Source organism: Pyrus communis, chromosome 5 (assembly GCF_041283825.1).
Source record: "Pyrus communis isolate YQ-2024b chromosome 5, ASM4128382v1, whole genome shotgun sequence".
In the NCBI taxonomy this organism is placed as follows: Eukaryota; Viridiplantae; Streptophyta; class Magnoliopsida; order Rosales; family Rosaceae; genus Pyrus; species Pyrus communis.
Genome location: NC_142569.1, coordinates 3,695,722 through 3,709,905, shown reverse-complemented (window position 1 = coordinate 3,709,905; position 14,184 = coordinate 3,695,722). Strand labels below are relative to the sequence as shown.

Here is a 14,184-nt window from a genome sequence, read left to right as displayed (position 1 = left end):
TCAAAAAGTCGAACCATTTTTTTGTAAGTGTTTGGTAAAAGGAATGTGATTGTATAATAAACTTTGGTCAATAACTGAGTAAGATAAGAATCAATGAGTAATGAAAATAAAAAATATATATAAACTTTCGAAGCCACACGGCTGAACGTCCTTCGCTATCAACCATTCCACCTCATCATCCAAACTCTTAAATCTTCACCCTTGACACAATCAAATCTAAAAAATTATGAAAATACACGCAAAAGAAAAACAAGTATGAAACTAGACGCAAGTAATCCAAATGACCACTTAGGCTGATAGACTGTCAATTATCAATTCCATTTGATCTCTCCTCCACAAACTCAAATTTGGATTACTCAATTATTTCCGCAATATAATTATCTCGTTGTTGTTCAATAGAGCTTGAGAATTTGATGCATATATATATGTGTTCATATTAGATATTCACCAAAATTTTAAAAAAAATCTTTTATTTTATTATTTTCACTTTTCAATTGGTTAGAGTACCATGAAGATCAAAGGGAAAGGGAACCTATTGTTTTCCTGACATTTTAGGGATTTCGTGATCGTTACCGTTCATCGTACATCATGTGATAAAAAATTATTATGTACTATTTATATTTAATTTTAAATTTTAAAATAAATTTTGACCGTAATATATATGATAAACGGTTACTATCATAAAATTCCTAAGATCTCCAAGAAAAGAAGTTCAAAGGGTCGTCATTGCTCAGGTGAGCACGATTCTAAAGTCAAAGATATTATTAATTAGTATCTTGGGAATGGTAAGGACGCCTCGGCCGGCATTTGGATGCTGATAATTGAGTCCACTCCACTTCGGAAGCTGCTAATTTAGTCCACTTTGGCACAGTATATGTTAGCTAGTTGGATCAACGAAGGCATTACTTCCACTCCTTAAATTCCATAAAATACATCTGGCTCCTTGTAGTCAATAAATTATTTTCTTTTCAGCAGTCTTCGAATTGCAGACACTTGTGTCTTCTTAGTTTTCAGAAAGTGTTTGCTGTATAGGACAATGGAAAGAACTCGTTCCCTCTTGTCGTTAACTTTGTTGCTCGTCCTGAGCTGTTGTATGTATATGCCGAACTCATTAATAGGCACAGTAGCCGCTCAAACCAACATCAGCACAGACCAGGCTGCTCTTCTTGCTCTCAAAGCCCATATCACCAGTGACCCTCAAAAAATATTGACCACCAACTGGTCTACCTCGAATTCGAATATCTGCAACTGGGTTGGCGTTACTTGCGGTGTAGGCCACCTTAGAGTCACAGCCTTGAATCTCTCTTACATGGGTCTCACAGGCTCTATTCCTCCTCAACTAGGAAACCTATCATTTCTTGTTCAGTTGGAATTCAGAAACAACAGTTTCCATGGTACCTTGCCATCGGAATTGTCTCGTCTACGGAGGTTGAAGTTGATTAGGTTCAGCTTTAACAACTTTATAGGAACCATTCCGTCATGGTTCGGATCCTTATCTGAACTTCAAACCTTCGATTTGTATGGTAATCAATTTTCAGGTTTCATACCGAATGCTATCTTCAACTTGTCTGCACTGCAAGTACTTGATCTAAGAAACAACGAGCTATCCGGTATGTACTTATCAAACAAAGCTATATGGAACTCTTGGTGATCATTACTTGTGTTTTAAGTTGTAACACCATGCTTGTTATTTATCTGGTATTTTAATTTCTTTTCCCCTATTCTCTTTCTGGGAACACATATTATGCGTTCCTGAATTTATAGGGAGCATACCAAGAGAAGTAGAGAAGTTAAAAATGCTGGAGGAGATATTACTTGGACACAACAATTTCACAGGTATGACTCGATCAGCTTAACTTGTTCTAGTGATTATGCAACCTACTTTTTGGTACTTTTCTTAACCATAGGCCGGCATTCACATATTTTGTCTAATTAACAGGTAGCATACCAAGAGAAATCGGGAACTTAACCATGCTCAAGGTCATATACCTTGACTATAACATGTTCGAAGGTAGCTAAACTTTGTCATTGCAGTATTGCATTAAGAAAACTAATTTATATGTAACCCTTATATAAGGACCAGCTGATGACTTAAACACGTATGTACTGATTTTTCAGAAATTCCAAACTTGATTGGTAGTAAAGATCAGGTGGAGAAGTTGTACGTGCAGGTTAATGACCTAAAAGGGCCTGTTCCTTTGGAGGTCTTCAACATGTCTTCTTTGAAAATTTTGGCTCTAACAATAAACCACTTGACTGGTAGTATTCTGGACGATTTCTGTCAGCATCTTCCTAGTATTCAGATCTTGAGTTTGGCTCGCAACAAACTTGATGGTCCACTTCCATCCAAATTTTGGCAATGCAAAGAGCTTCTTCAGTTCTCATTAGACTATAACAACTTCGGTGGAAGCATACCAAAAAGTATCGGGAACTCTACCCAGTTAGCAGAGATTTCCATTAGCTACAACAACTTGACAGGTACCTTCCAAGTAACGTATTTTGTTATTCCAATCATGATTATTTCTTTATTAAATGTGGGGTCATAGTTACTTACTCATGAATGATTCATAATTTTTTAAGTACTCAATTAAGTCTCTCTCACCTTGCTGTTGTCAAAAAGAGAAAGAAAAAAAAAAAAATGCTTTTCGTAACTTGGGGATATGATTAATGAGAATTCTATTGAAAATTGAAATCATCATGTTCAACATGAAGAGCGAAAGGAAGCCCGAGTTAAAAAGAAAAATACAAAGGACACGTCTTTAGCATAAAGAAATTTCATAGCATATACAAAATTCGAGATGTTTTATGTAGCTGAATATGTACCCATCTTCGCCCTCTTTGTTGTTGTTGTTGTTGTTTTTTTTTTTTTTTTTTTTTTTTTTAACAAATAAGGATCCTTTTCTATTTATATGTTCTTTAATAATTTGGTGAAACTAGTGAATCGATCAATACTATAAATGCGACATTTTAACTAATAGTCTTGTAAGATGAGTTTGCTGTTATATTAGATTAATTTATATATGTAGTGATTTGTAGCATCTAAGAAAATGAATTGTGGCAGGTACCATACCAGATGAAATTGGTCATCTGAAAAATTTACAGAGTTTGGGACTCCATGTTAATAATCTCCATGGCCCCATCCCATCCACAATCTTCAATATGTCCAAGATCGTAGCAATTTCTCTTACTGGAAATCAACTCTCAGGCAGCCTTCCTGCGGACATAGGTATTGGGGTGCCAGACCTACAAAAGTTTTTTGTAGCAGACAATCAACTCAGCGGACCATTTCCCAACTTTATATCCAATGGTTCTAAGCTTACAAGGATAGATATGTCAACGAACTCATTTTATGGGTTTATTCCAACCAAGCTCTGTCTCTTGAAAACCCTTGAGTATCTTAGCTTAAGCAAAAATAATTTGGCGATTGATACTTCAACTCCAGAAGTAAACATCCTTTCTTGTTTCGCTAATCTTACAAATCTTTGGGGATTCCTTTTATCACAAAATCTATTAAACACCACTCTTCCGGTTTCCTTTGGAAATCTCTCTACATCGCTTGAATATCTTGATATAAGCAATTGCAACTTGAGGGGCAACATTCCAAGTGATATTGGAAATATGAGCAAGCTGACATCCTTAGACTTGGGATACAATGAATTGAGTGGGTCAATTCCAACTTCTGTGGGAAGATTAGGGAATCTTCAAGGTTTGTATTTGAACAATAACAAGTTGCAAGGATACATCCCATATGAACTTTGTCAACTCGACAATCTAGCTGAATTACTTTTGGGTGGTAATCAACTCTCTGGTGCTGTACCTTCCTGCTTAGGTAATCTAGTTGCAACTCTAAGAACTCTATCATTAGCTTCCAATTTGTTAAGTTCCACAATACCACCTTCCTTTTGGCAACTCACATATATCTTGCACCTTAACTTGTCAACCAATTCTCTATCTGGACCTCTCTCAGAAAGCATTGGAAAACTTACAGTTGCAACAGATGTGGATTTATCAAATAACCAATTATCTGGTGCTCTACCAAATAGTATTGGGGGACTCCAGGATTTGGTTAGTCTTTCATTAAAAAATAATAATTTAGATGGCCACATTCCCAGTTCATTTGGCAACATGCTAAGCCTCGAATTCTTGGATCTGTCCAAAAATAATCTGTCGGGAGTGATTCCAAAGTCTCTAGAAACATTGTTACAGCTCAAGTATCTAAATTTATCTATCAACATACTCCAAGGAGAAATTCCAACAGGTGGTCCTTTCAAAAACTTCTCTGCTCAATCATTTGCATCAAATGCTGCACTTTGTGGTGCCCCGCGACTCCATGTTCAACCATGCACAAATAGTACAGAGAAACCAAATTCAAAGAAGGCTAGAAAATATGTCTTGAAGTATATTGTTCCAGGGATATTGTCAGCAATGCTCCTAGGGACCTTTATAACGTTACTAATAGTACGCATGAAAAGGAATGAGGAAGTTGCAACAGATACTATCTTGTTGCCTGACCAACATTGGAGAAAAGTTTCATACCAAGAACTTCTAAGGGTGACAAGCGGGTTTAATGAAAGCAACTTAATTGGCACTGGTGGTTTTGGTTCTGTATATAAAGGAACGCTTTCAAATGGGATGGAGGTTGCAGTAAAAGTTCTCAATCTACAACTGGAAGAGGCTTTCAAGGCTTTTGATAGTGAATGTGAAATGCTGAGCAATATTCGTCATCGGAATCTCATCAAAATCATCAATAGTTGTAACGAAGTTGATTTCAAAGCCTTGGTACTGAACTACATGCCTAATGGGAGCCTTGAGAGGTGGCTGTATTCTGAAAAGTTTTGTTCATTGAGTATCCTAGAAAGGTTGAATATAATGAAAGATGTTGCATCGGCACTGGAATACCTTCACCATGGATATCCAATACCTATTGTCCATTGTGATTTGAAGCCGGGTAACATACTCCTAGATGAGAATATGGTTGCACATGTCGCTGATTTTGGAATTGCAAAACTTTTGGGAGGAGGAGATTCTATGACCCAGACATTGACCCTAGCCACACTTGGGTATATGGCTCCAGGTGATGTTGCTAACCATAGTTTATCTTTAAGTTTTATAGATGCACTTGTCCTTAGTTTATAGTCCTAGTGTATCACATGTATAAAGGTACTTGCATATAAAGTTGGCGTATCATCATACACGTATATATGTATTTTTTCAAAAATACTTTCATTTTCTGTATATTTCTTAATGCTAAAATTAAAAAATGCATGAATTTTAAAAAGTTATCTTTTTCACGAAGTTGCAGAATAATACACGTACCTATTTTTCATGTACTATTCGCATTCTATATTTTACTAACTATATACATATTGCATGTAGAGTATGGGAGAGAAGGAATTGTTTCGACGAAAGGGGATGTGTACAGTTTCGGTATTGTACTCATGGAAATATTCACAAAAAGAAAGCCAACAGATGAGATGTTTGTTGAGGAAATGAATATGAAGCAATGGATTGCAGATTTGTTAATCCAAGATGCAATAGTTGACGTTGTAGATGCCAGTTTACTCGAGAAAGAGGCAGATCGTGATTTTGTGTGGAAGGGGGATTTTTTATCGTCCGTTATGGGATTAGCTCTAGCTTGTTGTAGAGAATCACCTCAAGAGAGGATAACTATGCGTAATGCTGCAGCCATCCTCAGTAAAATGAAGACCAAGCTTTTGAAGGATACTGCAGGAGACTCTGTGTAGTAGTGTTAGCATCTTTGTTTCTCCCAAATATTGTGAAAGTGTACTTATTTAATCAACATTCCTCAAGTCATCGTTGTTTACTTTTCCTCAGAGATTTCTTCTAATTTCTTCGTACCATGCTCTAGTATGTCACACTATAAGAACAAGAAGCGACAATTAGTTATTACTATTATCAATTGTTTGACTTGTCTAATTGTTCATATGTTTCGGATCAAGTTTTTATCTGTTTTGGTTGTAATCGTTTTATCATCAGTATACTCTCGATTTTTCTTGTGGTTATTATATTAAATAAATCAAATGTGAATCAAAGACATAAATAAATAAAAGTATGAGAAAAGAGAAAAAGAGTGCGGAAAATATTTTCCTCAATGAAGACTCTTTTTCTAATTAACTTACTACCTGGGCTCCTGCAAATGAAAACAAACAATCAAAATAGGTGGTTGGGAGGAGATGTCAAAACTACCACATAAATAAATAACAATAAAAATGGCAACAAAATTCTTTTCAATTGAACCTTCAGTTTCTTACATGGAGTTGAGTCAATTGAAGGCAAAATCATTTAATGATTTTTTAATAGATGTCATGCAATTCATAATAAATGTTGTGTGTTCCAATTATTTGATTGATTGTCTCAATAACTGAACTCCATAAAGAGATGAAAAAAATTATAAAATGGTATTTTTATGGAGCGAAAAATAATACACAATATCAAATCGTCACATAATTCATCAAATATCATTTTAATGTTTTACATTTAACATCTGAATAGATGCTCTAATGATGTATCTGACTCCTCTTGCTGTATGTAGTGCTCATCTAATCATAAATAAGCCCAAATTAGAAAATTTCATTCTAACAAATGAGAGATTTTTCGGTGTGTTTGGAACATGGTGCAAAACACTACATGTTAATATATAATTGATGGAAAGTTTTTATTTTCATGTCCCTCCAATTATTTTATGACGTGTGGTATTACGCCTCGTATTTCTGACATACTGAAAACCTCTCCTAGTAGAGGGTTATAGTCCCAATTGTTTTTTGAGCCTTTGTTGGTGTGTGTGTGTGTGTGTGTGTGTGTATAACTTATAAAAATTCTTTGTCTACAAGTTTGGTTTGTTAAATATGGTTGCTGTTTATCAAAAAAGAAAAAGAAAAAGAAAAATGGTGTTGCTGAGTTTTCACTTTTCGCTTGCATTTCACTCATCTGCTTATGTTGCCACTTTCAACTACTTCTTAGCTTCACTTTGAATTCATACCTTCAATGTCCTGCTCCGACCTTATACTTTTCTCATCCTTGATGTCATCATGTCAATGTGTAACACCAATCCTGAATTTTCGTTACAGGGTCTAATGGTTGGTGGGTCGATTTTGGAAAACAAAAATATCATAGATTATTAGATTTAGAGGGTGGTGGTGCAACTTCAAGCTTCTAGAGTTGTTTCCAGCGTTTTTTCCTGAAGTATTTTTTTGCTCTCAGTTACTTTATTGGCAGAAATTTCTTGATCGTTTCGTAAACTAGAGATGGTGAAGAAAATTGTGTGCTGCTTATATTGAAGTATTACTGAAAGATCATACAGTCTAATGGGGAAACAAGGGTCTCCGAGAAGTCCACATCCCGAGCCACAGATTGACGATAACTTATCGTCAGGGACTAAAGACTATGATCCTTCTAATGTTGGGAGGAGAATGTCAGGAGGAGATAACCATTTGAATTCCAAAATGTTGTTCCTTCATGGTCTGAAAAATGACCATTTTCATATTGTGAGAAGTGATTCTGTAAAATATGGTACCTGTAAAGGGAGCTTCGTGGGGAAAAAGCATTTGTGGCTTCGAAAAGATGTGCGATCAATCGTCATTGTGTTTGCGTTGATGGGTTTCCTTCTCCTACTTGATTCTTTTCTAGTGTCTATTTTTTATTCGATGGTTCTTCAGAATTCAACTTATTATGTAAGAAATCCACAGGGGCTTAAGGTAAAGACCTTACATAATTCTTGCTATAAAATTTTCAAGTCATCCTATATTATATGTTCATAACGTCTGTAATATGTATTTCAATTCTTTTCCGAAGGAGGACAGGGATGCCTACATTACGAAAGAAAAATCACCAGTACATATGTATGACCAGCTTCTAAAGGCAGCGAAAGATGCCATTGCAGAGGTTTTCTTCTTAACTTATGATCTTTTGACTCAGATAAGCTTGTTAAGTTTGTATACTGGATCTTTCTTTTTACTCACGTAAATCTTTTGCTTTAGAAAGAGTTTAAGCCAGAGTCGTCAACTTTATGGGAGGAACCATATAAGCAGGTTGCTGCATGGAAACCTTGTGCAGACGGAAAAGTTTTGACAAGCCTAGGTATTTGTCAAGTTTTTTCGCAATTTTGTTTTCTAAAATTAAAACCCTTTCCCTGTTACTTAGTTATTTAGTTTTTGATCTTCCCTCTCAGGGAGATACAAGAAAAGTAATGGATACATAATAGTCAGTGCAAATGGCGGTCTCAATCAACAACGAGTTGCTGTAAGTCTTCTTGTGATGAGGTTTTAATCCTTATCTAAATGCATGTGTAAAATTAATAAGGTGGTTGTTCATTCATTAGATGAGTGTTTCAATTCAACTTACGTACATATTCTTCTTATGATGATTACAGATTTGCAATGCTGTTGCTGTGGCATCTCTTCTTAATGCTACTCTTGTTCTTCCAAGATTTCTTTACAGCAATGTATGGAACGATCCAAGGTTTGAGATAATTATCTGATCATCTTCAAATATCATTAACAGCTTCAACTTGATGTTGCAGTTTTGAAAAAAACCATTGATGCATAAGTTCACTGATTTATGCGGCGTACTGATAAGCTCAGTTTGTTCATGTTATTACAGCCAATTTGAAGATATTTACCAAGAACAGTATTTTATAGATGTACTGAAGGATGAAGTAAACATAGTCAAAGAACTTCCTTCTCATTTGAAAACACTAGACGTTGAAGCAATTGGTAGCTTTGTACGTCATCCTCCTATTTTGTTACATTCATTTCCGCAGCAAATTTGTAAAATAAGTACCTTTTCCTCTTCGCAGATTACTGATGCAGATCTTGTGAAGGAGGCAAAACCAATTGATTATATCAGAATTGTACTTCCTCTTCTCTTGCGAAATCAAGTTGTTCACTTCCTCGGATATGGAAATCGACTAGGCTTTGATCCGTTGCCTTCTGAGCTTCAGGTTATAACTTGACCACACGTAAATAGACATTTAAGAAGAGGACATTGTTGGCTAGATGAAATGGCAGTGTAACATATTTTCCAATCTCTGTTGCAGAGATTAAGATGCAAATGTAACTTTCATGCTTTGAAGTTTGTGCCCAAAATCCAACAAGTCGGTTCTCTGTTGGTTAGAAGGATAAGGAATTATGATGCTGCTTTGAGTATGTTGGACAAAAAATTGCTTGGAAATTTCATGGAGAAAACTCCCTCAAAGGTACATGTTGCTGCAAGAGGCCCAACGAAATATCTCGCTCTACACTTGAGATTTGAGATTGACATGGTGGCCTACTCCCTGTGTGAATTCGGAGGTGGGGAAAGTGAGAAAAAGGAACTCCAAGCCTACAGGGAAATCCATTTTCCGCTGCTCATTAAGCGCTTGAAGAACTCAAAGTATTTATTTTCCATTGCCTTTTTAGTTGTTATTTTCTCTAATTTCGTGTGAAGACAATTTTTTTTTCTAACCGATGCTTTTTCTCTGTGCTACCAAAACTTGCAGGGCAGTTTCTCCAAGACAGTTGAGAATGTTGGGGAGGTGTCCATTGGCACCAGAAGAAGCCGGACTTGTTCTTGCTGGTTTAGGTTTTAAGCATGTAACTTACATTTATCTAGCTGGTTCTCAGATATACGGTGGAAGCTCTCGGATGAAATCCTTCACTAGCCTCTACCCTAACTTGGTCACCAAGGAAACTCTCCTCACACCGAGCGAACTTGCACCTTTTCAAAATTTCTCTTCTAAGGTAAATGATCACTGTCTACTTCCTTCACCAGTAAATTGTAATATACCCTTCATATTGCAACAATGTGATTTCTGGTGCAGTTAGCAGCATTGGACTTCATTGCCTGTTCAACAGCCAATGTGTTTGCTATGACTGACTCTGGGAGCCAACTATCCTCCCTAGTGTCTGGATTTCGAACCTACTATGGTGCTGGCGGTGCTCCTACTTTGCGGCCAAACAAGAAGAGGCTAGCAGCAATTTTGTCTGAGAATAGTACTATAGGGTGGAACAGCTTTGAAGACAGAATAAAAAAGATGATTGACGAAGGCCAAAGGGTGCATGTGAGGAGGTTCGGTCGAAGCATTTATCGGCAGCCAAGATGCCCGCAGTGCATGTGCAAATCGCGCTAACTTTGCTCGATCAGACAACCCCTTCGGATGTTCTTTAGTCATTGATACCTCTATTTTTTTGTGTCATCTAACACTTTATTTTTTTATGTTCTTCCCGGCAGTGGTATATGAAGTGCGGCAGCTGCATGCATTAGTTCTAAAGGTTCTCTTTCAAATAACACGCTTCTGGAAACATTAATCATATATTTTCATTGAAATAACTCAACCACGGGGAATGGAGTTCGCTCAACGTTGCTAATCATGGAGTAGCTCGACACAACCAAGTCAAACGCTTGATTTGAGAAGGAGAAAACACTCACTCACTTCAATTGCACAGAGCAAATATATTTTTTATTCATTCAAGTCTCCTTAAATATACATATGAAAGTCCTTTAAATAGAGAGATTACAATACATTGACAGGGTAGATACTTAATACTAAGACTATAGTTACTAGGCGGCTAATAAAACATAGATTTGAAAGATGAGAAGCGACAAATGATAAAATTTAATATAAGAACTATATTTATTGTCGTGCACTGCATCATATATACCCCTCTTCTCGTAAAAAACTCGTCATCGAGTTTCATTTGATTTTTTTTCCCTCGATCATATAGATGACCTTTCAAACATTTCCATAGCAGCCACATCAAAAGGAAATTCTGAGTTGTTAAAGTTTTCAAACCCAACATTCAAGTAAACTCCACTTCCACGTTATTCCCAAGCAAGTACACCGTAGTCCAACCTTGTAATTAGAAATCAACCTCAAATCATGCACATATGATTTCCAAATTGTTTTCTAAGATGAGTAATCTTGGAAGGATAATACAAACTTACAATCAAATGCAGCAACTATATTCTCCGAAGGGTAGTGCTGTTCTTACCATTTATTTGTATCATCTCTTTAATAGAGATAAGGTATGCCAACTCATGTGGATCTCATCTCTATATAGATCTGGTACGAATAATGATATAAATAAATGGTAAGAATAATATTTTTGTTCTCCAAAGGTTTTTTTCCTGATATCCCCGAGCAACAAAATCTTCTCAAACATAATCATCGTACAAGTGCAAATCTTTTACCTCTATATGAAGTTGTACATAAAGACCTTCAGCCATTGCAATTATATCCCCATCACTTTCGTAAGAACCAAAGATTTGGGCGGAATCCCATTTGTCAAAATTATCAACTTCATCATTGCACTCAATATATATGTTTCACTTTCGTGCCAAACTCCATGCCCGAACATTCTTCAACGTCAAAACATATACCACAACAAATATCATAAGAACTATTCAGACAACGATCAACTTTAGAGGAAGGCCAAGTTTTAGAAACTCGTCGCCTGAAAAATGAGATAGCCATTTCTTCTACTTTCGTTTCTAAATCATATCCAACCTCATTTACTGACAACAGCGACATGCTTTAGTAAACTGAGAATTTCTTTTTGTAGAAAGAATGGATGGACGAAGAACTTGAAGATGTGAAAAGCAGACTGCAAGGGCTTTCCATAAATGTAAGATTCAAAAATACAAACACAGGTTAAAGAACTCGAAATCACCCCGCAACTGAACTGATTATGTTTCCTTAGCAGCACAGACACACCGATATTTGGTGAATCAATCTTGACATGAAATTCCTTTTGACAACCGTCCGCTGCACTAGAAACTAAACTTCCACATCTTTCCAGTGAAATATGACTCTCAAGACAGAAATCACGGAAACTGAGTTAGTTTCGATGACGAACACAGACTATGTGTGCAACCTCCACCAGGTTTTCAGATAAAAAAATCTGAAAACCCGTTTTGATGCCACTTGATGCAGGGCAAGCCATGCAGTCTCTGGGAGACAAAGGGATAAAAAACTTGAGAATCACTCAACCAGGGGCAATGGAGCTCCCTTGTCGCTAAATGTGGATTCGCTCGACACAATCAAGCCAAACACTTAATTTGAGAATGAGAAAACACTCATTCACTTCAATTGCACAAATATATTTTTCAATTCATTCAAGTCCCCTCAAACATACATATAGAGTACTTTAAATAGAGAGATTACAATATATTGGTAGGAATAAATACTTAATTTGCAAACCAAATGATATATCACCAATAAAAATAAGCACGTTAATCAATGCTTAAATAATTATCCAATTATCAATAATCACATCATTTGGTTTATAAATTTAGTTAAAAAAAATTTGATCTCACTAATATTATCCTTATTTTTAATGCAAATTATTGGTGCTTATTGTCAAGATTTCGGAAAAGGATTCTCGTCGGATCCTTTTCCTGGGGATTCTAGGGATCACGTGATCGTGACCGTTCATCGTACATTGTGCGGTCAGAAATCATTTTAAAATTAAATTTAAATAGTACCTGACGAAAACTGACTGCACGATATACAATGAACGATTACAATCACGAGATCCTTAGGATCATCAAGAAAAAAAATCCGACGATGATCATTTTCCCAAGATTTCTTATAGACAGGCTAGCAACCCATTATTACTACTACTAATCACACTACTTGTCTACAACTTGTGGCCATAGATTTGCAAAAAGCCTCTAGACAATAAATAGTGATTTTATTTTATTTTAAGAGAATTTAGGTTTTTATTCCTCTTTTCTTTTTTTTTTTTATTGATTAAAATTTTATTCTTTTTTAATTTTTGATTAAGGTCCTTTGAATATTGATGTTAACATATTTAAGTTTATTATTAATGTTATTTAATCATTTCCAAATAGAACCACTTAGTCTTAGAAATGTCACATTTGATTTATTTATTTTTGTTACTAAATTTTGTACCATATGTTTTCTTTTATAATTTGTACTTGTTAATGTTGAGTCTTTTTCTGCCTCCAGAGTAGTGCAAGGCCAAGAGGAAGCCCGACAAAGGCCCATGAAAGAAGAGAAGACCAAGGCCCAAAGGAAGGGGGGAAGACCAAAACCTTAGGAGTTAAAAGGATACAACTCTTTTGCACACGAATGCTAGGCAAATGTGTTAGGCATGTAGTGCTGGGCAAATATGCTCTATCGAGATCTCCAGGAGGATTCTAGGCCGAGACCACCAAACTAGAGTGCTCTAATTAGACAACTAGAGATCCAAACAGACCATCTCTATACCAGACCACAATGCTCTACAAATGACCATTACATGAATGCATGTTGGCTAAGACAAGATATTTGTTAGATTAGTTTAGATATTTGTTGAATGGTTGGGAAGATGCCATGTCGACTTCTCCTTGGGACCACACACTTAAAGGTTGGCTTTTTGCTTGTTTAGAGCAACTCCACCTCTAAAAAATAAGTTGACCCAAAGTTCATTTAATCCACCCAAATGAATAGTAATTGGTCAAATGCATCTTCACCCCTAAAACTAAATAGCTTAGTCCATTTTATTAAATTATTATTAATTTTTTAATAATAAAATAATAATTATGTTATTTTTAATTTCTGACATTTTTTTATTTATAAGAAAAATTATTAATTTATAACATTTTATTTATTTATTTTTAATTTTTTGGCTGAACAATCTAGACCGTTGATCTGAAAATCGAATGATCCAGATTGTGCCACGTCACTAGCCATTGGTTTTAATTTCAAATTTTTTTTACCGTTGGAAATCCAACAGCCGAGGCTTAGCCACGTGGGCCATGTCTCGCGCCCTTTTAGTGCGCCTACAACGCGGGCCTAAAGTGTCGGGGATGCACACCCACGCGCCTGATGCAAAAAAAATTTGTTTAGTCCGCTGACGTCATGCTGGCGTTAGCATGACGCCAAATAAGCTGGTTTCTACCTCAGCCTATTTTGGGCCGGCCTACAAATTGGCTTGGACTTTGGGCTGGCCTATTTTTAAGGATGTAGGGGTTTTTTTGGGTGCCAGCCTATTTTTTTAGGCTTTGGGCCAGCCTCTTAGACCAAACCCAACTCTGGGCTAAATGCTATTTTTTAGGTTTTATTCCCTCCCCCAAAACCCAACCCATGCTAAATATATGGGTTAAAAGCTAAAAGCCAAATTCCTCCCATAAATTAGCCCAAATGCGAGTGGACTTATTAGAAAAAAGCCCAGTCGCAGCCCA

At 36.2% G+C, this 14,184-nt stretch overlaps 2 protein-coding genes across 2 annotated transcripts; both read left to right on the top strand.

Moving 5' to 3' along the window:
- The first annotated feature begins 867 nt into the window (after positions 1-867).
- Positions 868-6,019, top strand: LOC137723222 (uncharacterized). Its single transcript, XM_068462386.2, has 6 exons — positions 868-1,610; positions 1,765-1,836; positions 1,940-2,011; positions 2,119-2,478; positions 3,062-5,074; positions 5,377-6,019. Exons 1-6 carry the CDS (start codon positions 1,037-1,039, stop codon positions 5,742-5,744), a joined length of 3,459 nt encoding a protein of 1,152 aa, XP_068318487.2. The 5' UTR covers positions 868-1,036; the 3' UTR covers positions 5,745-6,019.
- A 966-nt stretch (positions 6,020-6,985) lies between these two features.
- Positions 6,986-10,331, top strand: LOC137722347 (O-fucosyltransferase 8-like). The gene is made up of 10 exons (XM_068461332.2): positions 6,986-7,715; positions 7,813-7,902; positions 7,998-8,097; positions 8,189-8,259; positions 8,390-8,478; positions 8,620-8,740; positions 8,816-8,959; positions 9,056-9,390; positions 9,497-9,737; positions 9,818-10,331. The coding sequence occupies exons 1-10, from the start codon at positions 7,326-7,328 to the stop codon at positions 10,124-10,126; spliced, it is 1,890 nt and encodes a 629-aa protein (XP_068317433.2). The 5' UTR covers positions 6,986-7,325; the 3' UTR covers positions 10,127-10,331.
- The last annotated feature ends 3,853 nt before the right edge of the window (positions 10,332-14,184 follow it).

What these genes read in the sequence shown, in the direction of transcription:
- LOC137723222 (XM_068462386.2), top strand. Translation starts at nt 1,037, where the DNA reads ATGGAAAGAACTCGTTCCCTCTTGTCGTTAACTTTGTTGCTCGTCCTG. An exon ending in AAGAAACAACGAGCTATCCG is followed by an intron (nt 1,611 to 1,764) that starts GTATGTACTTAT and finishes CTGAATTTATAG; the next exon opens with GGAGCATACCAAGAGAAGTA. An exon ending in ACTTGGGTATATGGCTCCAG is followed by an intron (nt 5,075 to 5,376) that starts GTGATGTTGCTA and finishes TATTGCATGTAG; the next exon opens with AGTATGGGAGAGAAGGAATT.
- LOC137722347 (XM_068461332.2), top strand. Translation starts at nt 7,326, where the DNA reads ATGGGGAAACAAGGGTCTCCGAGAAGTCCACATCCCGAGCCACAGATT. An exon ending in TCAATCAACAACGAGTTGCT is followed by an intron (nt 8,260 to 8,389) that starts GTAAGTCTTCTT and finishes TGATGATTACAG; the next exon opens with ATTTGCAATGCTGTTGCTGT. An exon ending in CGTTGCCTTCTGAGCTTCAG is followed by an intron (nt 8,960 to 9,055) that starts GTTATAACTTGA and finishes TCTCTGTTGCAG; the next exon opens with AGATTAAGATGCAAATGTAA.